At 36.5% G+C, this 22,592-nt stretch overlaps 1 protein-coding gene across 2 annotated transcripts in view; it reads right to left on the reverse strand.

Annotated features, from left to right (window-relative positions):
- Positions 1 to 369: 369 nt before the first annotated feature.
- The window catches only part of LOC113048290 (carbohydrate sulfotransferase 11), a 39,986-nt gene continuing 17,763 nt past the window's right edge, over positions 370 to 22,592 (reverse strand). For both annotated transcript variants that reach the window (XM_026210012.1, XM_026210011.1), the window contains exons 2-3: positions 20,589 to 20,674; positions 370 to 7,141 (exon numbers count right to left, since the gene is read on the reverse strand). In XM_026210012.1, the coding sequence (XP_026065797.1) occupies positions 6,287 to 7,141; positions 20,589 to 20,674 (941 nt within the window). In that variant the 3' untranslated portion in view covers positions 370 to 6,286. The remainder of the gene's footprint in view (positions 7,142 to 20,588; positions 20,675 to 22,592) is intronic.

Genomic DNA, 22,592 nt, shown 5'->3' on the forward strand with positions numbered 1-22,592 from the left:
ATGTGGGTCTGTAAACTTTTTTTTGTAAATTGTTACTAAGGTGCCATGAACAGCATTTTTCTATGGGGGAAAAAAAAGAGTTTCTACTGGCACCAATGGAGGATTTTTTGTGTTTTTCTTGCCATGCTTTTTTTTTTTTTTTTTGATACTCAAAATGTTTAATAAAGGTTTATGTCCAATATCTGTCAGTTTGAGGTTTATTTTTACATCCTTAGGTCTCCTGAGGCCTTAATTCAATACTTTCGACTGTAATTAGTTGTATATGATGTCTTTCCCGTATCGGTTTAGAAACCTCTTGCGCTTTTTTGAGAGAGGTTTATATACGTTCAAAAAGAAGGTATTCGCTTGTTGTGTGAAAACAATAAAGCATGAACCAAAGTGTTTTTATTTGATCACAATGCCAAAAAAAATACATCAGGCACTTTATATAGTGTTCTCCTAAAATTTGCACTTTACCCCACCTGCAGTTTTGTCAAACTGAGCAGTTAAAACTCGTTAGCCAAGCTCAGAAATTGTTTTGTAATCTGATTAGCGGTTTCGTGGCCTGCTATTATTTAATTCACAGATATTTATTTCATTACCTTTTGCACAGCTCATTATTGGCTATTAAACGTGACAAGAGTACAAACACTTTCCAAACATCACTTATCCCTCAACGTTTTTGACATGTCTAGTATATTATTGTCGGCGATCTAAAACAAAAGGCCTCTGTTTGAGTGTTTGGAAGTCTAGACAGGCCATGTTAATGATGGTTGTTGAACTCTCCTGTCTTCAGGGTTTAATGGGGTTATTTGTGCGGTGTGGTGGATTGGGGGTCCTGAAATCTGAGCCTGCTCATAAACGGCCCCCAAATCGAGCCAGAGGGACCATGCTGTTGCATATTAGCACTCTATTAAAGCAGACCCAATACCTCAATGCAGCCCACAGCCTCTGTACCGTGATCCCTCATGTTCACCACTAACAACAAACAGGCCATCAAGCCAATTGACTGCTCTTGTGAAGCTAATCAGAGCAATGGCTTTCAAAACTAGCATTGATATTTGTGTGTTTTTGTTGTTTCCTGCTGGAAAATTCAAGGTTTTACATGGTCTCTACTTGGGCCAAGCTGGTCTGAATAGAATATTTGCTTGACTACTAAATGGTGGACCTGGTAGACCATCTTGTTCAAGCTGTTAGATTGACCACCTTAGACTAGCAAAAAACAGTTACCTTGTTCCAATAACCAGCTGAGGAACTTCTCATGAGGTAATGTTATGAGGACTGTGATCAAGGATATTGGACAATAAAGGGCCATAAAATTATGATAAAAGTAGTCCATATAATTCATACACTATACTCAAAGTCATATGATTGCTTTGAGTGCGGAGCAAACCAAAATAACTTTGTTTACTTTGAAATGTAACATTTACAGCCTCAGATCAGTTTCATTATATTTTAGATAAAATGTTCAATATTGGAAAGCCCTTAGGACTAGCATTTTCACTGTAGTCTGTAGCATAACCTCTACTTTTTCTGACAGTATAAGCAGCACTGAACTATGGTAATGAAGTCAGACTCAAGTCAACACAACACCCGCTCTTCCATTACAACCTTTGCCGTCCTGATCATCAAGTACGTCTTAAAGATGGGATTTGGAGTCGTCCCCTGGCATGAGCATGAGAGTTAAATACAAGCCAAAAAATGATGGTTTAGATTGCACTGTACAGCATGCCCTTACTCACTGTGGACACATTTTATTTCTCCATTTGGACTATTCATCGAACATTTTATACAGCACCACATTTGACCTGAAATAGTTTTGAAATGTGGGATCCCAGTTCAAGGCTATTTTAAAGGACAGTTGTTATTGTTTGCTCACACTCATTACGTTTCAAAATGTTCCTTTCATATGTGGAACGGAAAAAAAGATATTTAGTAAAATGCCTCTTTTGTTCATTCAATGAAAGTCAGTGGGGTACCCATATGACCCCATTCATTCTTATTGTATAAACAAAAATAGTTGAAATATTTTGTCCGAAATAGTCAAACCGCTTCGAAATGAGGGTGAGTACATTTTTTTTTTTTTTTTTGTGAACGGTCATGAAAAACCACTTGTTTTGATTGTTCACTTCATCCTCTTCCTCTTTATTGTCAGTATTTGCTCAATTCAGCCATGAGAGCGAAAGATGTCAGCGAAAGCTGTCATTCTCCGTCATGCTTAGACTCCAACAGAGAGCGGTTTCTGCCATTCAGGTGTGAAATTCCTTCTCGACTAAAGCTGAAGCGAAGGGTTGAAGGAGTTCAACTGTTGTGCAAATGGATTACTATGGACTAATCAAGTATACAGCAATGAGAAACACTTCTTAGGGAAATGGACGGACCGAAAATCTCCGCTGTGATTGAACCACAGCCAATTTCATCCTTGGGAATTAAGGAAAACTTGATTGAAAATATCTTCTTTTTTTGTGTGTGTGTGTGTTCTGATTGGGTTTTAGAGCTTGGAGATTAAACCAAATGGTAGTAGTTTTCAGCTACACCTGCATATTAGCAGTAAACAGTGTAGCGGTCCCTAAGGGAACAACATCTAACTTCCCACCAACATCATCCTTTCAGCCCTTCATAAGTTAGATAATGACAGAGAGAACTGCTGCCAACTCGACCCTGCACGTGTTCACTAAGAAAACCCGAAGCCTATCCCAATGCCAGGTTTGATGTGGTTGAAGAACCTAATTCAGAGGATGAACTTCGCCCCAGCGGCTAGGCATTGGTGTATTCTTAAAATTACCGAGAGGTTACGGTGGAGGGTGGAGCGGAGGCGACCATAGCAGGTGCGGTAGCAAAGTTGCATGAGAACTGCACATTCAGCAAGAAAAAAACCCCAAAACTCAGGATTTTCAATGTGAAGTTAGACTTTGGCTGCTGTTTCACTTTTGACACCAAAGTGACAACCCACTACTGAAGCGTACATGAATCTTTCTTCACAGTGGAGTGACACACATTTCTCTGGCAGCCCTTAAAGCAGATCTGTTGCACCAATGTGGCACAAAAGCTCTGCATGCTTTTACGTTTCCTCTTGCATCAAAGGTCCCACTTCAAATCTTGCTGGGATATAACATATAACCAGACACATCTGGACTCACCACAAGACCTGGGAGGCCCTGCAAGCACCACAAGGTCAGCCATATAGTCAAAGATTCAAAAATGTGGCCTTGCTAAGAGGCTAATAACTGGGTTTTTTCATATAGTAATAATAATATTGTTAGGGAGTATTTAGTCTCGCAGAACCACATATTTGCTTTGCTGCTTATTACACCCTCTTTTGATGAGTCAGTCTGTTTAGTGAATCAAATGCATAAAACTTGCTATTAACATTATGTTGTACAGTAAGAGTGAGACTCCAGAAAGTAGTTACTGAATTATTATTCACATGACAACAGATATAAAGCCGTCCCTTGGCATTACTGACGTCAAGATCTACCGGCTGAGCTACAGTAGCTATAAATAAGTTTGCTCACAGACAAACGTAAAAGTTGTTTATCTAAAGGTGAGGGATCACATTCAGCCTCTACTGATTTTAATAAGGCCTATTAAACCCCTTCAGGATTTAAGGAACATTGTAATTGAACAAATCCCCTCTAAGAAGCTGTGAGCAGGACCGTGCGGTGCAGGATCAAAAAAAAATGTTTTCCTATGAATCATGCCAAATGAGGAGGAAGAGCTTTAGCGACTGACAACATTTTCACTCAAGTTTAATGATTATGTGGCGACACCGGGGGTTTCAGTTTCAGATTTATTGAGAAAACAGATGAGAGAGAGATAGAGACAGTGTGTGTGAGCGCGTTCTCCAGCGAGCGCATTGATCCGACAGTTCACTTGGTTTGTATTTTTCCCATGTACAGTGTGAGGGTCCGACCCAGTGACCCGGCAGAGTCCATCCTGAATACAGAGCAGGAATAAATAAATAAATTAAACTGCCGATAGTTCAAGAATGTTTGTGAGCTCAAGAAAGCAAGCGGACGCTCACTGCGACAAATAGCTACGGCAAATCGAACCAATGTAGTTACTGATTATTAAACAAGCCCAAAGAGTAACAGGGAAGCCATGTGAGCATGTGTGGATGGTGAACCTAGCTGTTCTGTACTAGAGTGTGTAAAGTTAGCTAAATATGATAAAACCTCCATCTGGGGAAGAGCTCAGCTGGAAACATGAATCGTAAATAAATGTGTTGTATTTCTAAAAATTAAAAATGCTGCATGCAACATGAGTGAGCTGTACTACATGTGATAGAGTGACAGTTTGAAAGGCACTGTGCCTGCTAATGTGGGCGCTAATGCGTGTATTAGCGTGGCTGTCGTGTGGGCGCTAATGAGGCTGTACCGTGTTTGTTGTTGCAGAACAAATGCAATAAACAGTTAAACCGAGAAAGCATCCAGGCTTTGTTTTCTGAGCTGATGATTCAAAATGAAGTGATTCATTACAATTGAGATTCATTTCCTGTTCTGGTGAAGAGGAGAGCAGAGATTTCAACAGGCAATCTAATAACAACTAAATAAAGGTTTTATGTGTCTTTGTGAAAGATAACATGCTAAATTTATCTACTGGAATATCTTGCAAGTAAATCCGACCTGCCAGTCAGTTATCTGTATTATTAGAAGCTGCATGGGAATGTTAATCTTATTTTCCCTTTGTTTTTTGAGTAGGATCAGATGTATTAAAGGAGTAGCAGTAGAAATAGAGTAAACAAAGAAAGAGAGGTTGATAACGTGGCTTGGTTTTATAAGATTGTTTTTCTTTTTTTTTGCTTTTTTGCCGCGTTTTACCCTCTGCATAAGGAGCTGACACAAGTGTGTGTGAGCATGTGTGGTCTTCATTAAAGACCGTGCTCTACAGAACTTAAAATCCTGCTAATCAGCACTCACTTATTCAGGCCAAATGAACCCAGGACTTTTCCTAAAATGCAAAGAGATATGGGAGAGAGGAAGCTAACAGAATCCTTTAGCCAGAGTCAATATTTGCTACAAAGACAATGAGATAAAGCACTCGGACACACTCGCTTGTGGCCAATCAAATAAGCATTTTTTTTTTCAATCATTTTTGTGCACCGTCAACGCAAATTAGAAAAATAAAATACAAGGTGTTCCTTTGAACTCAAACTCAAAAGTGTTTAAATCATCTAATGGATGTAACAGATTCGCCTGCATTTTCTCTCTCTCTAGCTCTCTGTTTCTCTCAAACACACCACCGTGTGAAACTTTCCCATGAGAACAGCTCAGAAAACAAAGTCCTGCCCTTTTTTCTGTACACCCGTGACAAAACAACCAGCATGGTTTCCCAGCAACAGTGTTCTGCAAATGAGGCAAGAAGAAATATGAACGAATTATGACAATTAAACCTCAGAAAGTCTCTACCTCTAAGCAGATTGCCTTTTCTGGAAACAAAAAATTAAGTCTTTCTCATCTCTATTTCACACAGTAATTCAAATTGTATTATTGAAGTGCTGCTCGCAGCAACTTTTTCCATTATAAACAAATAGAAAATAAAACAAATTCCTGCTTTAAAAATCCTTACTGAAGACCAACTGAGCGAGGAGGGGTTGTGGGAACAGTGTGCTTGAGGCCAGCCAGCAGTGACCTCTGACCTCCCGACTGCTACAGATGCTCCCTGACAAACCTAGTGGGTGGAGCCCCTGCCTGTCACTCACATTTAGACACGCCCCTTTCATGAAGGCACCATTCAATGCCTCTTTTTTATCTTCTTTTTTAGTGTGCACCTTTAAATTTGCACTGTATAAATACACATACACACACAAAGGCCGTCTGAGTATGGGAGAAGCGAGGGAACCTCCAAAGGGAACATGAAATTAGAAGTGGGGGACTGAAGTCAGAACAAGTCTGATTGTATCTGGAGACATATTATTAATCTAGGCGCTCCTTTCCGTGAAGCTTCAATTATGACGGCAGCGGCTGGTTGAGTATATTAATAGATAAACCATTTGAGCAGGTATAGCTCAGAATCTGTTATATTGCTTTTGATGTTTGGGAACAGGGGCCTTTACACTGGAAATGTACAATTCAATGGGCAAATACATCAGACTTCCGTCTCAAAAGACTTTCCAAGTTGTCCGCATCTGCAGTTGATCGATAGCTCTCAAGTCATCTCGAAATAAACCAACCATCCGGATATAAATACGATTTTACATTGACTGCTCGGTTGATTCCCCCGCCTGTGTCTTTCAGCCATGGTCCTTCTCCCATTGCTCAACCTTGTTTGACAAGCTCGGAACGTGTGCGCGACCGCGTATGTGTGTTTACTGCAGTTTAAGGTAGCTGGGAGTGGAGTAGTTGAACATAAGAAAGTCCAGTTTGTAGAGTTGGTACAGCTGGCCTTGCTGCTGGGAGCTGATGTTGTTGAAAAACATGGCGGCCATTTGGTCGGTGGTACGGGTGGATTTGGCATAGGATGGGAAGCGCAAGGAGTCACCCACCCCTGCCAGTTTGAGCACATAGTTGGCGTCCTCCTCCAGAGTCTCGTATTTGCCCACTAGATCGTAGTGGATATGGCAGGGGTGGCAGAGCGAGTAGACCGTCTGCCAGTGTTCGTTGAGCGGAGCTTCTCTCTGCGTGCCCGGATCCACCAGGTAATCAGCGAACTCTTGGAATTTCACATCGGCGCCGCTCTGCAGTGCCTCGGTTGTTGCATTCTTGCGGTACCGCCGCACAATCTTCGTCCCATAGCGCTTGTGAAATGAGGTGTTGTATCGGAGCGTGAATTTGTTACGGTAGGCTGAAACCAACCGCTCGAAGGGCTCACGCACAAACAGAAACTTGAGGTAGCTCTTGAGCCGGTGGTTGATGTCGGGAATGCTGTACTGGTTTAGGGTTTTGAGGTTGGAGGGCACGTGGGCCTCGTTGGACGGGATCTCCATGGGGCCGCTGTACTTGCCCCGGCCACTCAGCACCATCATAACCCGCTTCCAGTTGGTGCAGGCCACCTTGGGGACGTAGCAGTAGATGAGCTCATGCTCCTCGTCCACCACAAAGTGCTTGAGGTCGCTGGGGGTCAGCACACGTCGCTTGCGGCTGGACGCGCTGTAGGCACGACATGTGTCCGCCATCTGATCACGCCGGGCCTGATGCAACACCGCCGCCGCAGAAAACTCAGCCTAGGAAAGAGAAGAAGAAAAGGGTCGATGGTATTAATAAGAAAACAGACAAAGTAGGTAGAACAGTAGATCATAGCTGGGGGTTGTTCAGTCCTGCTCCTAGAGGGCCAATATCATGCAATTAACTCCAACCAGCTCCAACACACATGCTTGGGAGTTTCTAGTGAGTCTGGTTACTTTGGTTAAGGTGTGTTTAATTAGGGTTGGAGCTAAACTCTAAAGGACAGTGGCCCTCCAGGAACAGGTTTGGACACCCCTGGCATCATTGGTTTATTTTTCAGGGAATGCTTCAACTGATAAAATGTAGACATTCCATGCAATTTATCGCTTTGGATAAAAGTGTCTGCCAAATGCATAAATTTGAATATAAATGTAAAGACTAGTTTCCAATGTCCATATTTAAAGCTCTGTAAAGACCATAAATCAGCAGGCTGCCATAAAGGGGAAAGTTTTGCACAAGCCACTATTATTAAAATCTTATCTTAGATCTTCTACGACAGGGACAATTAATTCTGCTGCCTTCCCACCGATTTGGGTTTTAACCCACCAGTTTAGTTTTAACATAACATCCTGTAACTCCAAATATTAGATAATTAGATAGATATTAGATTAGATTAGATATTAGATAACTGTGCAGGAGGGTTGAATATTAAAACATCCTTAATAATAATAGACTTTTATATTGTCCATTGTAAAAAAAATTGTCCATTCCTACTTTTTATAACTATGACTGCCAATAAAACTACTTTGAATTAAATTTCAATTTCAAATTAACTTTTACAATCCTAAAAAAATACATTTTGATATAAGGTACAGTGCATCGTTTTGGCCAAATGATGACATAGTAAAACAATCCAGAATGCAGTGATCAGAATGTGCTGCAACAAACTGAGGGAAAAATTCATACAAATTAGAGATTGTAAATATACCGTCCTGAAAGAGTTTAACCTAATTAAAATTGACTGTTTTACCCAATATTTGTGTATGATATTTAGCTTCGCATCATATTGATGTCAAATTCTATTGCAATCAGTTGTAAGTCTCCCAGCGAGCAATGCTATTTTGTGGTGTTTATCCTATTAAAGAGTGCTCTTAAATTCCTGAACTTCTTCCACACTGTAACAAAAGCAGTGAACACACACCATCTCACCACATCAAACACACCAAAGACTTGTGAAATGTTCTGCTGAAGGCCTGTGGCAGTGAAAGTGGAATCTTGCTGAGCTGTGTGGACCCTTCCCTCAATCTGCTCAATAGGGGCCAAAAGTTAAAGGTCAGTCTTACAGGTCAGCGGTGAATTTCTATCTACGTGTCTGTCTGTCTATCCAAACTTTCAGAATTTCACTTTTTGTGTGAACTATTCCCATTTGAGTTGATCTTTAGTTGTTGAAATCGATATCTCTAGCTCTGGTTTCACTCGGTTTCATCAAGTTTCTTCATGTTGGATGTAATCTAACATTTACAAAGAGAATAGCAATGTACACTTCTCTAAATCATTATTCAAACCTACAGCCACCCACATGCTCTGTCTCTGTGTGTGTGTGTGTGTGTGTCAGCCTCTTTCACTCTCTTTTATACACACCCACTCTCATCAGTTTAAGCGCTCTATTCTAGTGGAATTTTCCCAGAGTTTTTGGCCAGTATCTGCGCTGACAGGTTTTAAGATACCTAGAATAAAGCACCATTGCAACACCTTATCAGCAGATAAATTCATAAGGAAACCGAAACTATGTCTTTGCATATACAGAGCATAAAATCAGGTTGTCTAGAAATATATTCTTAAAGGGACAGTTCATGCAAAATTTTTAATTGTCATTTACTCTCCTTCATGTTGTTTCAAACCTGTATGACTTTCTATCTTCAGTCTTCTGCGGCTTTGTAAAATATATCACAGAAGTCCTGATATTGTACTTTTATGGTACTTTTTTTTTATCATTTTTGCAGCTTGTTAACATCCATCTTCATCTGCCTTCTTTTATGGAAAAGAGCAGCATGAACATTCAACTAAACATCTACTTTTGTGTTCCACAGATAGAAGAAAGTCATACAGGTTGGAATGACACGAGGGTGAGTAAATAAAGACAATTTTCGCATGTGCTATTCCTTTTAATTTAAAAAAGGCAGCATGAAAGAATTAATTACAATGGATAAGCATACTAATCAATCACTCAGTAGCAGGGTAAAATTCGTAAAACTTTACACTGAGCTTCATCGGTAGCAGGACGGTGTCTGTATTTGGCAGAGCCATTCAAAATGCTTAGAGCTTTTCTCTGAAGCACGGTCTCTTTATACATATATAGCTAATGATATAGTGTCCACTCCGGTTCCTACAGACACGTCAGGACTATGGTAATAGAAAAACCTTGATATAAAACTTAAGTGGATTTTCCAGCTATCATCCCTATATTGTGTTATAAATAGATAAAGTTGAAAGTGAACTCCATTATGCAGGGGTACAGATGGGATGTGTATGTGATCATAAGCTATGTGTTGAGAGGGCTAACAAAAGCTACACGTCAATGACCAAAGTTACTTTCAGTCAGTCTGTGTTTGGGATTGAAAGTCACATTTACCAACAGATATGACTCTCAATGATCCCCTTCATACAACAGCATACAGAAGCATCTCTGAGACTGTCTGTATGAATAAATAACTGAAGTCGAGCTCCTTTTTAAAAAAAAACAAGAATCAAGGAGATGTTGCTATATTTTAAATAAATGTGTAATAATTTTATGAACAGTAATAATAATGGTATAAAATTATTTGAAATAATTATATTGAAATGAAATAAATTATTTCAAATATTATTATACTAAATATAAATAAATAATATATATTTATTGTTATAATGTAATATTTATTTTTTATTAATTTTTCAGATTTAGTTTTTTATTATTTTGCTAAATATATATATAAAATAAATCTATTTATTGCAGCAATGCTGTGCAACTAACTTCAAGTTTATCAGGTTCAAAAATGTTTTTCATATAGATTAATAGACCAAATTATTTTAAATATTTTCATAAATGTGTCAAACAAATGTGTGCATCAAAAATTATTTAAACTTTATATAAATTATTAATTTATTATCTATTTATTTTGATTCATCTTCAAAACTTTGTAGTAAATAGTCTTTTTTATTGCAGCAATGTTAATGCAGTTAAATCAGGAGATATTATACACATATACAGTACACATCGCTCGTCTCCCTGAAATAACCCCCGACAAAACACATTCTGACCAGACTAGAAAGTCTTCACAATAAACTCTCAGATCATACTTTAAAAATTCATATTTGAGATCAGAATATTTAAGAGAGTCCCTTTGTTTATAGAATGAGGCTGTTTATAACTGAACTGTGACTGAACAGAAGCGGATTCAGCACTGTATCCTAACTGAGGCTTCCGTCCACAGGATTTGCTATTTGTTCCTGCTAACACAGATCCAGCATCAATCTTCAACACACACTTTCACATTGTTATCACAGAGCAGACAACGATGCTGAGATATGGTCTCTCCCTCAGCCTAAGTTTCCCTCAGTATCTCTGTCTCTCAGACAAAAACACGTTTACATGGTGCTCTGTCAGTCTGTAGACGCCCTGAGCTCATTTATTCCCAGCGCACCGACACAGCTAGCTGCTTTCCACTGCAATTAGATAGCTGGAATGCATTCACATTACAATAATACCAGAGCGACACACAAACACACACACACACACAGATGCTCGCAGAAACTCTGGCAGAGGTTTGTGGCAAAGAAAAACAGACATATTTGCATACAGTAGCAAAATGCATTAATAAAAATTCAGCATACAATAATTGTGAATTACTTGATAAACAAATATGTCGAATAACAAGTAAAAGTGAGTAGATGATGTGAGTATCCGGCTGGTCATGTGATCTCAAAATGTTGAGATATGTAAAATAAAGTAGCTTTTATCAGGCTACTGATATGATTTGAACCATATTTTTTTCCCAAAAGTACTCTTAATTTCTTTACGTGTTAAATTTTAATGAGGAAAACTTGACTGCACGCACCTTTAATGAGATTCAAATCCCACAGTAAAACACAGCTGGCAGTAGCCTGCGGTAATTGTAACATTTTGTCAAGTCGATACGCTACAACAGAGCTTTGATATGCGTAAGTGTGTTTGAGGTACGTTTGTGTTTGTGCGCCGTGCATTTATCTTCACTACGTTCAGGCTTTCCTGAAATAGAGAGAATCCAAAACACCAAAACACAAGAGGCAAACATGAGCAAAGCATTAATAATCATACATTCAAAGAATCTGTTTGCCCACAAGAGAAAGCAGCGGGGTGTTTCTTAAATATATTGGCACTTTTGGCCCTGCAGAAGTTTAGAAAGCAAACTCTTAAAAACACTTTTCACACTCTAATTTACTTAATTTGTCTATTAATAATAGTTAATATTAATATTAATTAATATTTATATCCCCGGGAACACATGTTAAGTAATAATTGATAGCCTGAATGCACTGTAAGTCACTTTTGGATAAATGTAATTTAATTTAATTTAATTTAATGTAATAATGATAATCCTCTTAAAAATAGTTTTGCCTAGGCAAATTTCAAATTCATTATAAAATATTCAATATTATTTATTAAGATATTATTAATTTTCTTTTAATATTTTAACTCTATATATATATATATATATATATATATATATATATATATATATATATATATAATTTATTTATGGTAATATCAATATTATAACACATAACAACTGAGATGAAGGTAAATGTGGTAAACTTTTTAGAATTTTGGTTCACACTTAAATAGATTTTTCTCAGTAACTGTTGTTATTTGTGCAAAAAAGTAATAAAATATAAATATTTGTCAGTCTTTTATATTAATGTTTTTATTTTTATAGTTGTATGCATATAATTGATGCAGTTTTATGCTAATTTAATAATTTTATGATTGTTAACCATATGATGGATTTTATTTAAGTTGAAATCTGTTAGTTTGCATAAAAATCTACCTGCGGCCATAGCTGAAGAAACACACACTAACGTCTCACTGAAAGTTCGCTGCTGCTTTTCAGGAGATTGATTCTCGGTCACTGAGGTCATGATTTGACCCCGCGACCCGACGACCTCGGAAGCTCTCAGACTTGGTTTATAAGCATGAGATGAATAATTAAATAAAGTCAAAGCCTTGCCTCCATCTGTCCTCATGCTAAGATTTATCATCCATTTATATGAGCTCAGAGAGAGAGTTTAGCACACTCAGAGGGCTTAAGTTTAACTCAGAGAATTAAAGAGTGTAAAGATTTCAGAATTATATTCATATTAGTTTGCACTTCTGCACTTCATAATATATGCATTAACATTTATATTATATTATATTATATTATTTGTTAACACACATAATATGCTATATGACAGAAACCGTAAATGTAAATGATTTCTGCGTAATTTTCAGCATCATTACTCCAGGCTTCAGTGTCACATGATCCTTCAGAAATCAAGCAAATATTCTTATTTGGCGCTCAAATATTATAATTATTATTGATATTCAATTATTTACAGTGGTTATGGTTATCATTGCTGAAAACAGTTTTTGCTGCTTAATTTATTTTATTATGTAACTTTTTTTTCCATTGTGTTTTGCTGAAAAATTTCCAAATAGAAATCTTTTGAGCAATATAAATGCCAACTTAATCTAGGCTGCCCATGTTGAAAACAAGTATTAATTAAAATAATAATAATAATTATTATTATATCTTACATAACGTTTGAATGGTAGTATATCACGGTTTCACAAAATATTAAGCAGCAAAAACTCTGTCCGAGATTTATAATAATCAAACATATTTCTTGAGATCCAAATCAAATACATTAGTTTGTTTTTCAACGACTGATCATCTTAATCACATCATGCAGAAATTTGAGCACACTTGGTGCTGATACACAGGAAGTTTCTCCTTATCTTTCTTATCATTCATCCATTACAGAATGCACCCGTCAGGCGGGCAGCGGCTGTTGCCGTGGCGATGATGATGATGATGATGACTCATGCTGCTGCGCTGAGTCCAGCTGAGTGCTGCGCTAGTTCGTGTGCCCGTGCGTCTGTCTGTATTTGCTCAGTAAACACCAAACTGCATGCCAGCTCTCAGAGTCCAGCTCTGCGAGACAGTTAATACCTCTTTCAGCTGTGGCATGCACATATTCATACACACTCGCGCTGCTGATAAAGCTGTCCTTGTGCGTCTCTCCCCCTCAGTCCCAGCAGTCCCAGATTCAATGCGCTGCTCGTCTTGACTGATCTCTTGTCTGTCTCTTAAAGCGGAGCGCTTGATTTAGTGCTGCTGCAGTAAAACTGATCCCGAGTCAACGAGAAGAGGAGAAAGAGACAAACGCGCTTCTGCCCGCAAACCCTCGTTCACAAGAGACCAAATCAACTTTTCCAAACTGTAAAAGCTGAAGCAACTTTTCCATGATTTTCGCAAACAGCACACACAGCAGGGATGAACTCCTCCTTTCTCATAAAAACACCAGTTTACACTTTTAACAGCCTACTAAATTGATGATGACGTTCCAGAGTTACATCATAGTATGACTCTATTATTGCATCATCCCACAATACAATCAATGCCTTTACTGTGGATATTTTTCATATTTTGTTTATGCTCATACTTAAAATAAGGGATTTAAACAAATGAAAAACACTTATTTAAAAAACTTATATATATTGCTTGAAGAAATTGCTTAGTGTCAAGTAATGATGTGACTTCCTTTGACCTCTAGTGAGTATCTAATAGAGGGGTATATGAACGCCACTGAGAGAGAGAGAGGGAGTGAATGGGTGAATGGGTGCAGTGTTGAATGCCCTAAGCGCTCAAACAGGAAGTTTCCACTGGCTCTGCCCGACACTGCCAATGTGTCCTTTCTACTGGCCAGGTACACACACACACGCACACACACACACACACACGTGAACTCACAGGGTGCTGCATTGAGAGGTTGAGTTAAAAGTTTAAGGGAAATGCTACCATGTGCGCTGGCAGTGTGTGATAGAGGATTATGGGATACCTCTAGAGTGATGTAAGACTGTTACACTGGTATTGAAGAAGTTACTTTGAAATGAAGCTTTAAAATGAAGCTTTACTTTAAAATGTTATGTGTGTGTGTGTGTGTGTGTGTGTGTGTGTGCATATATATATATATGACAAACTGAAGTAAAGTAAAAAAAGATCTATTTTTTGTTTAGTTTAAGAACTACAGGGACTAAAACTAAAAATTAAAACTTAATAAAAAATATATTGACATTTAAAAAAAAATAAAAAAATAGGAAAAACTTTTTAAAATTATTATTATATATTATCTATATCTATATATATATCTATATCTATATATATATATATATATATATATATATATATATATATATATATATATATGCACATTATATATTTATATTTTAAACTTTACAATTAAAATTGAAACAGAAATAAAATAAAAAAATTCATTACAAATATTAACAATATACATTTTAAATATATGTATACATAGTTAATATTTGTATGTATATTAAATATTATAATTAAAATATTTGTACATTCATGTATATTTGATAATATGAATTTAATCATATAAGATATATTCTGGTATGTAATTGATATGCTTTTTATTGTTTTGTGTTTTTTCAATATATTTTATGTATAAATTATTTAAAGGAGCTATACATTATATACCTGAATCGAAAAAGTCACAAACAGTATTTTTACGGAATATTTTATTTTGCTACTAAATATGCAGAGAGTACACAAATAAGTTGTATAAATGTTTCCCTCCAAACCAGCTAAGTAGAATTAAGCTTTCAAATTAAATGACTTACTAAAATTTAATTAAAGTTGAAATATTTATTTAAGTTAGAAGCTTTGCTACGTTTCATTAGTTATTCACTGTGTAGATGTGGACACACACCCTCTTTTACCCTAATCCACCTCACCAGAAAAACCTGCTTTAAGATAAACAAATAAAACCACGCATTTCCCACTGAGCCAGCGAAAGAGACTCATACAGAGGACAAGGAGAAGCGAGGGAGGGTGGGAGTACCAGTGAAAGAGAGAGAGATCCTGAGAAGTCAAAGTCAAGCCAGTGATTTTCCACCTCTCGCACCTGAAAAGCATCTTACACTGAGCTACAGAGACAAGTGGCATAGAGGAGTTCAGTTCAGTGAGTTCACAAACTAATGTGTGCTGCTGCGTGCTGAGGGAAATACGAGACATCTGATGCTTTGATTATAGTTCTCCTCTCAAGAGTTTAAACGTAATGAAAGGCTGCCTGAACTTTCACCAGATTATCAAAGACTCCCTCAAACACACATACAAAGGGTATACAAACTTAGATTATACTGTATATGATTTCAGTATATATTGTGTGTGTGTGTGTGTTTAAATGATCTATATAATCTAAAGTAAACAGTTTTGCTTTTCCAAATTTACTTTAAATTTACACTTAGATTTATTCCTCTTTATTATAGCTATATATAATAAAATAATTTATTTTAAATATATGCTTAGATTTATTTATCTTTATCATATATATATATATATATATATATATATATATATATATATATATGTATATATACATACATATTTAAGAAAGTAATTGAGATTCCAATAGAATATCTACAGAATATATTACTGATAAAATGAAGACTTTAAATTTTAAAATAGCAGAATCTAGTGGAATAAAAAAAAGCTTATATTTATTTTATAATTTTACTTAATTAAATAAAAATAAAACAGTGAGCTAATTTATTGTGCACTTCAGTGAACCTGAAACTAAAGCCACAAGTCTCCGCTCTGTACTCCAGTGTTTTGTCCCACAGCAAAGCCACATGTCCGTAAACATCTGAATATGGAATGCTGCAAATGACTCTGACAGTAAAAGAAAGTGTGAGGATTTTTAAAGGCCAGTGAAGAGAGTGTGAAATATATGTGGCAGTTTGTGGGTTTCTGCGTCAGATTCACTATGATAAGGTGCTTGTCTGATCTTGCATCTTCTCATGTTTTCGTAATTGTTTGTGATGTTTGGGGTGTGTGCAGCCCTCAGGTGTTACCCATCACTCTCACTCTCACGCACACACACACACACACACACACAGTTGAAATCAAGCATCTGTGTGATGAAGGGCAGAAGAGCGCTTAGACACAGTGAAGTATGACAGCTGTCAGCCAACCTCTATAGACTCGCTCAACCATTCCCACGATCCCTCTCTTCCTCTCAAACTGATACATCAGCAGTGCCTTTGATATTTGGATCAGTCATTTCTGAAACATGATCTTACATGATACGATCACTCAGGTTTAATATCATAATTCTTTTCATTTATTTACTCACCCTTCAGTTGTTCCAAACCTCTATTAATTTCATTCAGCTGTTGAACAGTTGATGGTAGCCATTCAAAAAAAAATATTTTGTGTTCAGCAGAAAGAAAGAAACTTGGTTTGGAAAAAGTGGAGAATGAGTAAATGAAGACAGGATTTTAAATTGTTCCACTTTAGAATTTCATGTTTAAGTCATTTTTTTTTCTGTTTAGCTTCTATTTAGCTTTATAATAATAATAATAATAATAATAATAATAAAAGTTGTCATTTTAGTAATGCAACCTAAAAAACCTTTTAGTTTTTGAAAGTTTATAAATTCTTTTATTTTATTCCAGATAGGTTTTTTTTTTCCATTAGAATTTTAAGTAAAATAGTTTTAACCTCTGTTAATAACAACACTGATGCATTCTTGTATAAAATAGATATCCCAGAATGCATTGCAATGAGCTCATTAAACAAACAAACAAAATACTGACTAAGTTTCCAAAATGCATGTGACGAGAAAATGAACTCAAAGTGGCAAAAATCTGATTCAATTCTGTTGATGATCTCACAAAGCATTCTGGTATAATAAAAATGTATACGATAAAGCAGATTTCCCAGAATGCACTGTGATAGGTGTAGGGGAAAATAATTAAAATAAGAATGGCCATTTAGAATCATACTGTATTACAGTGAAAGTATCTGCTTAAACATGGTCTTTTTATGCTTATGTGTATTATGTTAACATCAAGAGTTTCCTGTACGCTTCCGTTAAAGTCCATGCAAAGGGAATTCAGAGAATTATTATAAATGTAGTTTTCACACAGTGCATTGCTCTAAAGTCCCTAACAAGCCAAATAAAGCTGATGAAATACTACTCATGATTTTTATGATTATGCATCTGTGCTGAATTTCCACACATTGCTAGACTTAAAGCCAAGCTGCACATCTCTCGGGGTGTCCTCATTAGGGCTGAGATGGTAACATTTACAGAGCAGATGATTCTTGGACCGTCCTGCTCATTCACACAAGAAAGAGAGCACAAGCGTTCGGCAGATGAGTGAAAGTCTCATTACCCAGCAGGGTCAGTAAAAGCCGAACAGTGGCACATTACAGCCTGACTAAAAAGCTTTGCTGAGGGCGAACAGCCTGTAAAAGAATAACAGCGAGGGAGAGAGAGAGTATAATCTGCTATAATAGTCTCAGTGTAATAGTTTTAGTACCTGTCACAGTTTCTGGTGGAATAATAAAAGCTGTGTTGCGTTTTACTGCATGCTGTATGTATATACAGTATGGTGCTTGTTGAACATTACAACATCATACTGTATAAGTAGTGTACAGTGTTCTAGCCTATTAAGTGCACACTTCAGCTTTATCTGAGTGCCAATAACCTGAATCTCCTGTATAGTGTTTCTAGTCCGCATGAATGTGGCTGCTTTCACAGTAAAGCTACTTAAACTTACATGCAACTGTGAGTGAGCTAAGGGTATTGAAATTCACAAGATAGGCAACGGCCTTTCTACATGTACCCCATAAAAGTGTCTCCAAATCTCAATGGGACTCTGTTGCCTTTATGCGTATCATATGGCAAATGCTGCACGAGTGGTTAAAAACTAAGCCTCAAATTTGTGGAAAAATGAATGGAACTTTACATGTGCCGCTGCATATGGAAACATAGTTTAAATATACTGTACATGTATTCAGACTCGCTTAGAATCCACCGGGGATAGAGCTCAGTTTAAAAGCTTGAATTTACATCAGAACAAGTGTGTGTGTATGTGTGTGTGTGTGTGTGAGGGGGTGGTTGGGTTTTGTCCACATTGAGGGGAACAAAAGTTCCTACAAGGATAGTAAACCTGAAATGAACTACATGTGAAGAGCAGCCAATGGTCACAAAGAGGAAAACTGTGTATTAAACATAGTAAATAATGTATGAATGAAAGTTAAAAGAATATTCTGTGTTCAGCACAAGTTAATCTCAATTGACAATATTTGTAACCAGCCAAGGTTGCAGAGATTCATTTATAATGCAAGTGAATGAGGCCAATTATTTTGAGGACTTGGCAGAAATGTGAATCTTAACATTTTATAAAAGCAATTTACAATGGATTATTCTTTTAAAACATATTTTTAGTGCTTTTAACCTGTTTAAATCCTTTTACAGTCGTTTTAGAGTTTATAGTGTTCCGTTGTAACGGCGACAAAGCTGTAAAACTGGATATAGGTTTATTAAAAAGGTTAGTGAAGTGATCTTTTTCACATTAAAATCACGTTGACATGCATTTTGGCTGTCAGAAATGTAGAGTTCAGTACAAGTTCTTCTCAGTCGACATTTGTAGCATAAAAAAATCGAGGTTGCAGTGATGCACTTGCAATAGAAGTGAATGGGGACCAGTTTTATGGGACTTAAAAAGCGTGAACCTGTATAAATAATCATTTTATAGTCATTTGGGGGTTTTAGAGTTTATGGGATTCCACTGTAGGTTTTTTTTTTCTTTTCTTTTTTTCTGGTGCAATGCAAGTTCATCCCAATCAACAGCATTTTACAACAGAAGTGAATGGATAATGTGATAAATGTGAATCTTATTGTTCTAGAAAAGCTATGTTGAAACTATGATTTGTGCTGCATGTTTAAATTATATCTTGTGGTTTTAGGGTTTATCGTTCTTCTGTCATGGCAGTGAAGTTGTAAAACTGGAGATAAGTTTATACAGAAAAGCTTAGTCAGAGATGTTTTCACAGGAAAATCATGTTAACACACATATTGTTTGCGTCTTGTGTCTAAACTATTGAAACAGAGAGAATTTGAACATATTGAGATTGACTTCCATTGTGTGTAAATGTAATTAATTTTTGTGGTAATTTAAATTGTGCTACAAATGCTGTTTATTGATCTTAACTTGTTCTGAGGCCAGAATATGTCTTTGAGGAATAGAAAATATAATTAGCTCAGTATAAATACTTTTGAAGTCAATAAAAAGACCTGTGCGTGTGTGTGTGTGTAGTGCCAGTCTAGACCACCTACTGCTTGTGCTGTGACATTTCAGAGCTGTAGGCTTCCTTTACGTGCAAAATGTTTTGACAGCACTGAGCCTGATTTCTCAAGCCAAGGTGAAATTGTTTTTGAACATGAGATGAAAACACTATTACAGCTACACCTTCATTTCCTGCTGTCTGGAACAGGACGGTCGGTTGGGCGACAGAGAACAGACAGGCTATGCGATCAATCACTGAAAGGTGGAGGTGGGTGGAAATATGCAGGAAGATCAGCATACGAAATAAGAGAGAGGGATGAAATTAAATCAGATGAAATTCAATCCTGGCATATTGTTGGCTTTGTGGTGGAGAGGATCTGCTGGGCTGAGCTGTAGATGTGCATTGTTTTACATTGGAAATGAAATGTGTTTCCTTAGTAACATTCTCAAGCATTCCAGTGGAGGTCCAGAGGTTATTCTTTTCCTGCTGACCTCAATCCAGGAAATGTATAGACACGTGAAATCAATTTTTCATTAATATTTTATTTTCATTTTTTAATGTAACATCAATATTTCACAGTCCAATCAATCCCAGTTCATTTCTGATTTATTCACTGGATTTCAGAATGAATTTGAACTGCCTGTGAATGATTTTTTAAACAAACAAACAAAAAAATATTTTCATAAGTTGTAAATAAGATTATTGGATGTAAATAATAATATAAATATTCTTATAAATATAAATTGATATAAATATAAATTAAACTAAAAGATTATTGGAGTTTGTTTTTACTTTTACTTAATTTCTACTTTCTTAGTTTTTATGTTTAACGTAAAGTAACGTGTATATATATATATATATATATATATATATATATATATATATATATATATATATATATATATATATATATATATATATATTGTTAACAGTTATGTACATTTGAATATTTTTTGTTACAATTTATGTTATTTAGTTAATGTTTATCACATAATTTTAGTGTCATGTGTGTAACACTATATTTTTATTTAAATATTTTCCCCAGGATATTTTTTACAGCGTATGCGATTATCTACAATCCCCTAAACTGATATGTGTAGCATAGGACCCAGCGTTCTGATACCTGTGTGGGATTGTACAGCTCCTGTAGGGCGTTCCTGGAGCCTTTCCGGCAGCATCCCTCCGCCGCGAACGGATTCCGCCTCATAACTGTAACAAAGACAAAGAGAGAGACAGATGGACAATTAGAGTAACCAATTACCAACTGACAGGAGCAAACTCAACCAATCCCGACAAGGCGGGCTTCACTGAAGCTATATGCAGTGTTCATATGGCCACTTGAACACACACACACACACTTGACTGAATGGATGCGCTCATTAAAAGGGCAAGTCTTTAATAATGCAAAGCCATCCAACACATCATCATATAAACAATACATTTAATTCCAAGTCACTGCCTCAAAACACACACATCTCTAGAGTGTGTACAGTACTGTATGTTGCAATCGATGAATGATTTAAGCGTGCTAATGCATGTGTAGATGCTCTGCCATGTCGTAGCTGACAGTAATAGTTTTATACAGTTTGTCTCTCAGCAGCGAGTCCGCAGAAAGTGACCGGCACTGCTGAAATTACACTACATGAAAGCTAATGACCAGCACTGCTGAAATGGGGCCCTATGAAAGCAGTCTCTGTGCTTAGATTGAGACTGACAGATTTAGTACTACATTGGTTCGTTTATTCACTCTCATGTAACATTATCTTGACTTATAGTGTGTATTTGTGTTATGTTAAGAGTCGTATGTGTTTGCGCACGGCACACAGAAAGCATTGTTTAAAAGTGTGTTAATGCCTGTAAGTGCACAGTGTTCTCAGAGCGTCTGATATCTTATGGTTTAATCCAGCTAGAGGTAAGGGAACCGAATGAAACTGAGACCGCTGGGAACGAGAGATGAAAGGAAAACGAGAGTGACGGAGGAACAGAAAGGATGTGTTAATGAGGGATAGAGAGACTACTGGACAAGAACCAGACAGTTTGGATCAGGGGGTCGACAACCTGAGGGTTTGTCATTAACGCGCCAGTGATAGCGGGAGATGGGTTTATGTGATTTAATTGGCCGTTTTAGAAATGTTCAAATCCCTCGCACCTGCATGCCAGTTTTTCGCTCGCTCATATGAGGAAGTAATCCTTCTTCATAGTTGTGCAGTCTGTTATATTTAGTGTAAATACGCTCACATGGAAACCGAACCACCGAATTTGAAAACCTGTCATTCAGGTTTTGCACAACACTCACCATTTCCCTGTATTTTAAGAATTGTGGCTAATAGAACAGAAGTATGCAGATTCTACCTTAGCCAGGTTATGAAACCAAAAACAACTTTCGCCCTGTCATATATGACACTTTCACATGAAAAGTGTTGTCATCCACTTAACAAAGGAAAGTACTTTATATGACTTCATCCAACAATCACGCAAGATTCTTTGTTACTAGCAAATTCATACCCATTTTATTTGGTCATGCATTGGCCATTTTGAAATAAATGGCATTTTTAATCATTCATGTTTCCAAAACATTGGTTTTTCCATTGTGTCAGTTTTAAAAGTTACCAGAAATCTTGTAGATGGCAACTTAAGATACTTTTTTGGGGATAGTTTTGGGGGAATTTGAACAATTATTGGTTTTTCCATTGCGTCAGGTTGAAAAGTGACCAGAAATCTTGCTGATGGCCACTGAAGATGTACTTTTTTTTTGGAATCATTTTGTAAGAATTTGAAAAACTCCAAGCAGTAAAATCGAATTTTGTTCATTTCCGTTGTTTCCAATGTAGTTTAAAAACTTCCAGAAATCCTGATGAGTCATTTCTTTGCATAATTTTGTGAGAGTTTAAATTCATATTGCATATTTAAATGAAACGGTGATGTAAGCTGTCCAAACAATGAAAGATAAGTAGAATTATTTCATGTTATTTTTGCAATTAATTTGGCAACATTCTGTTTAAATATATTATCAAATGTAATTTATTTCAGAAATTATTTATTTTAGGATTATTTGATTGATAGAAAATTTAAAAGTACAGATTTTATTTGAAATATATTAATATTTTGTAACATAATAAATGTCTTT

This window comes from Carassius auratus, chromosome 29 (genome assembly GCF_003368295.1).
Source record: "Carassius auratus strain Wakin chromosome 29, ASM336829v1, whole genome shotgun sequence".
Classification (NCBI taxonomy): Eukaryota; Metazoa; Chordata; class Actinopteri; order Cypriniformes; family Cyprinidae; genus Carassius; species Carassius auratus.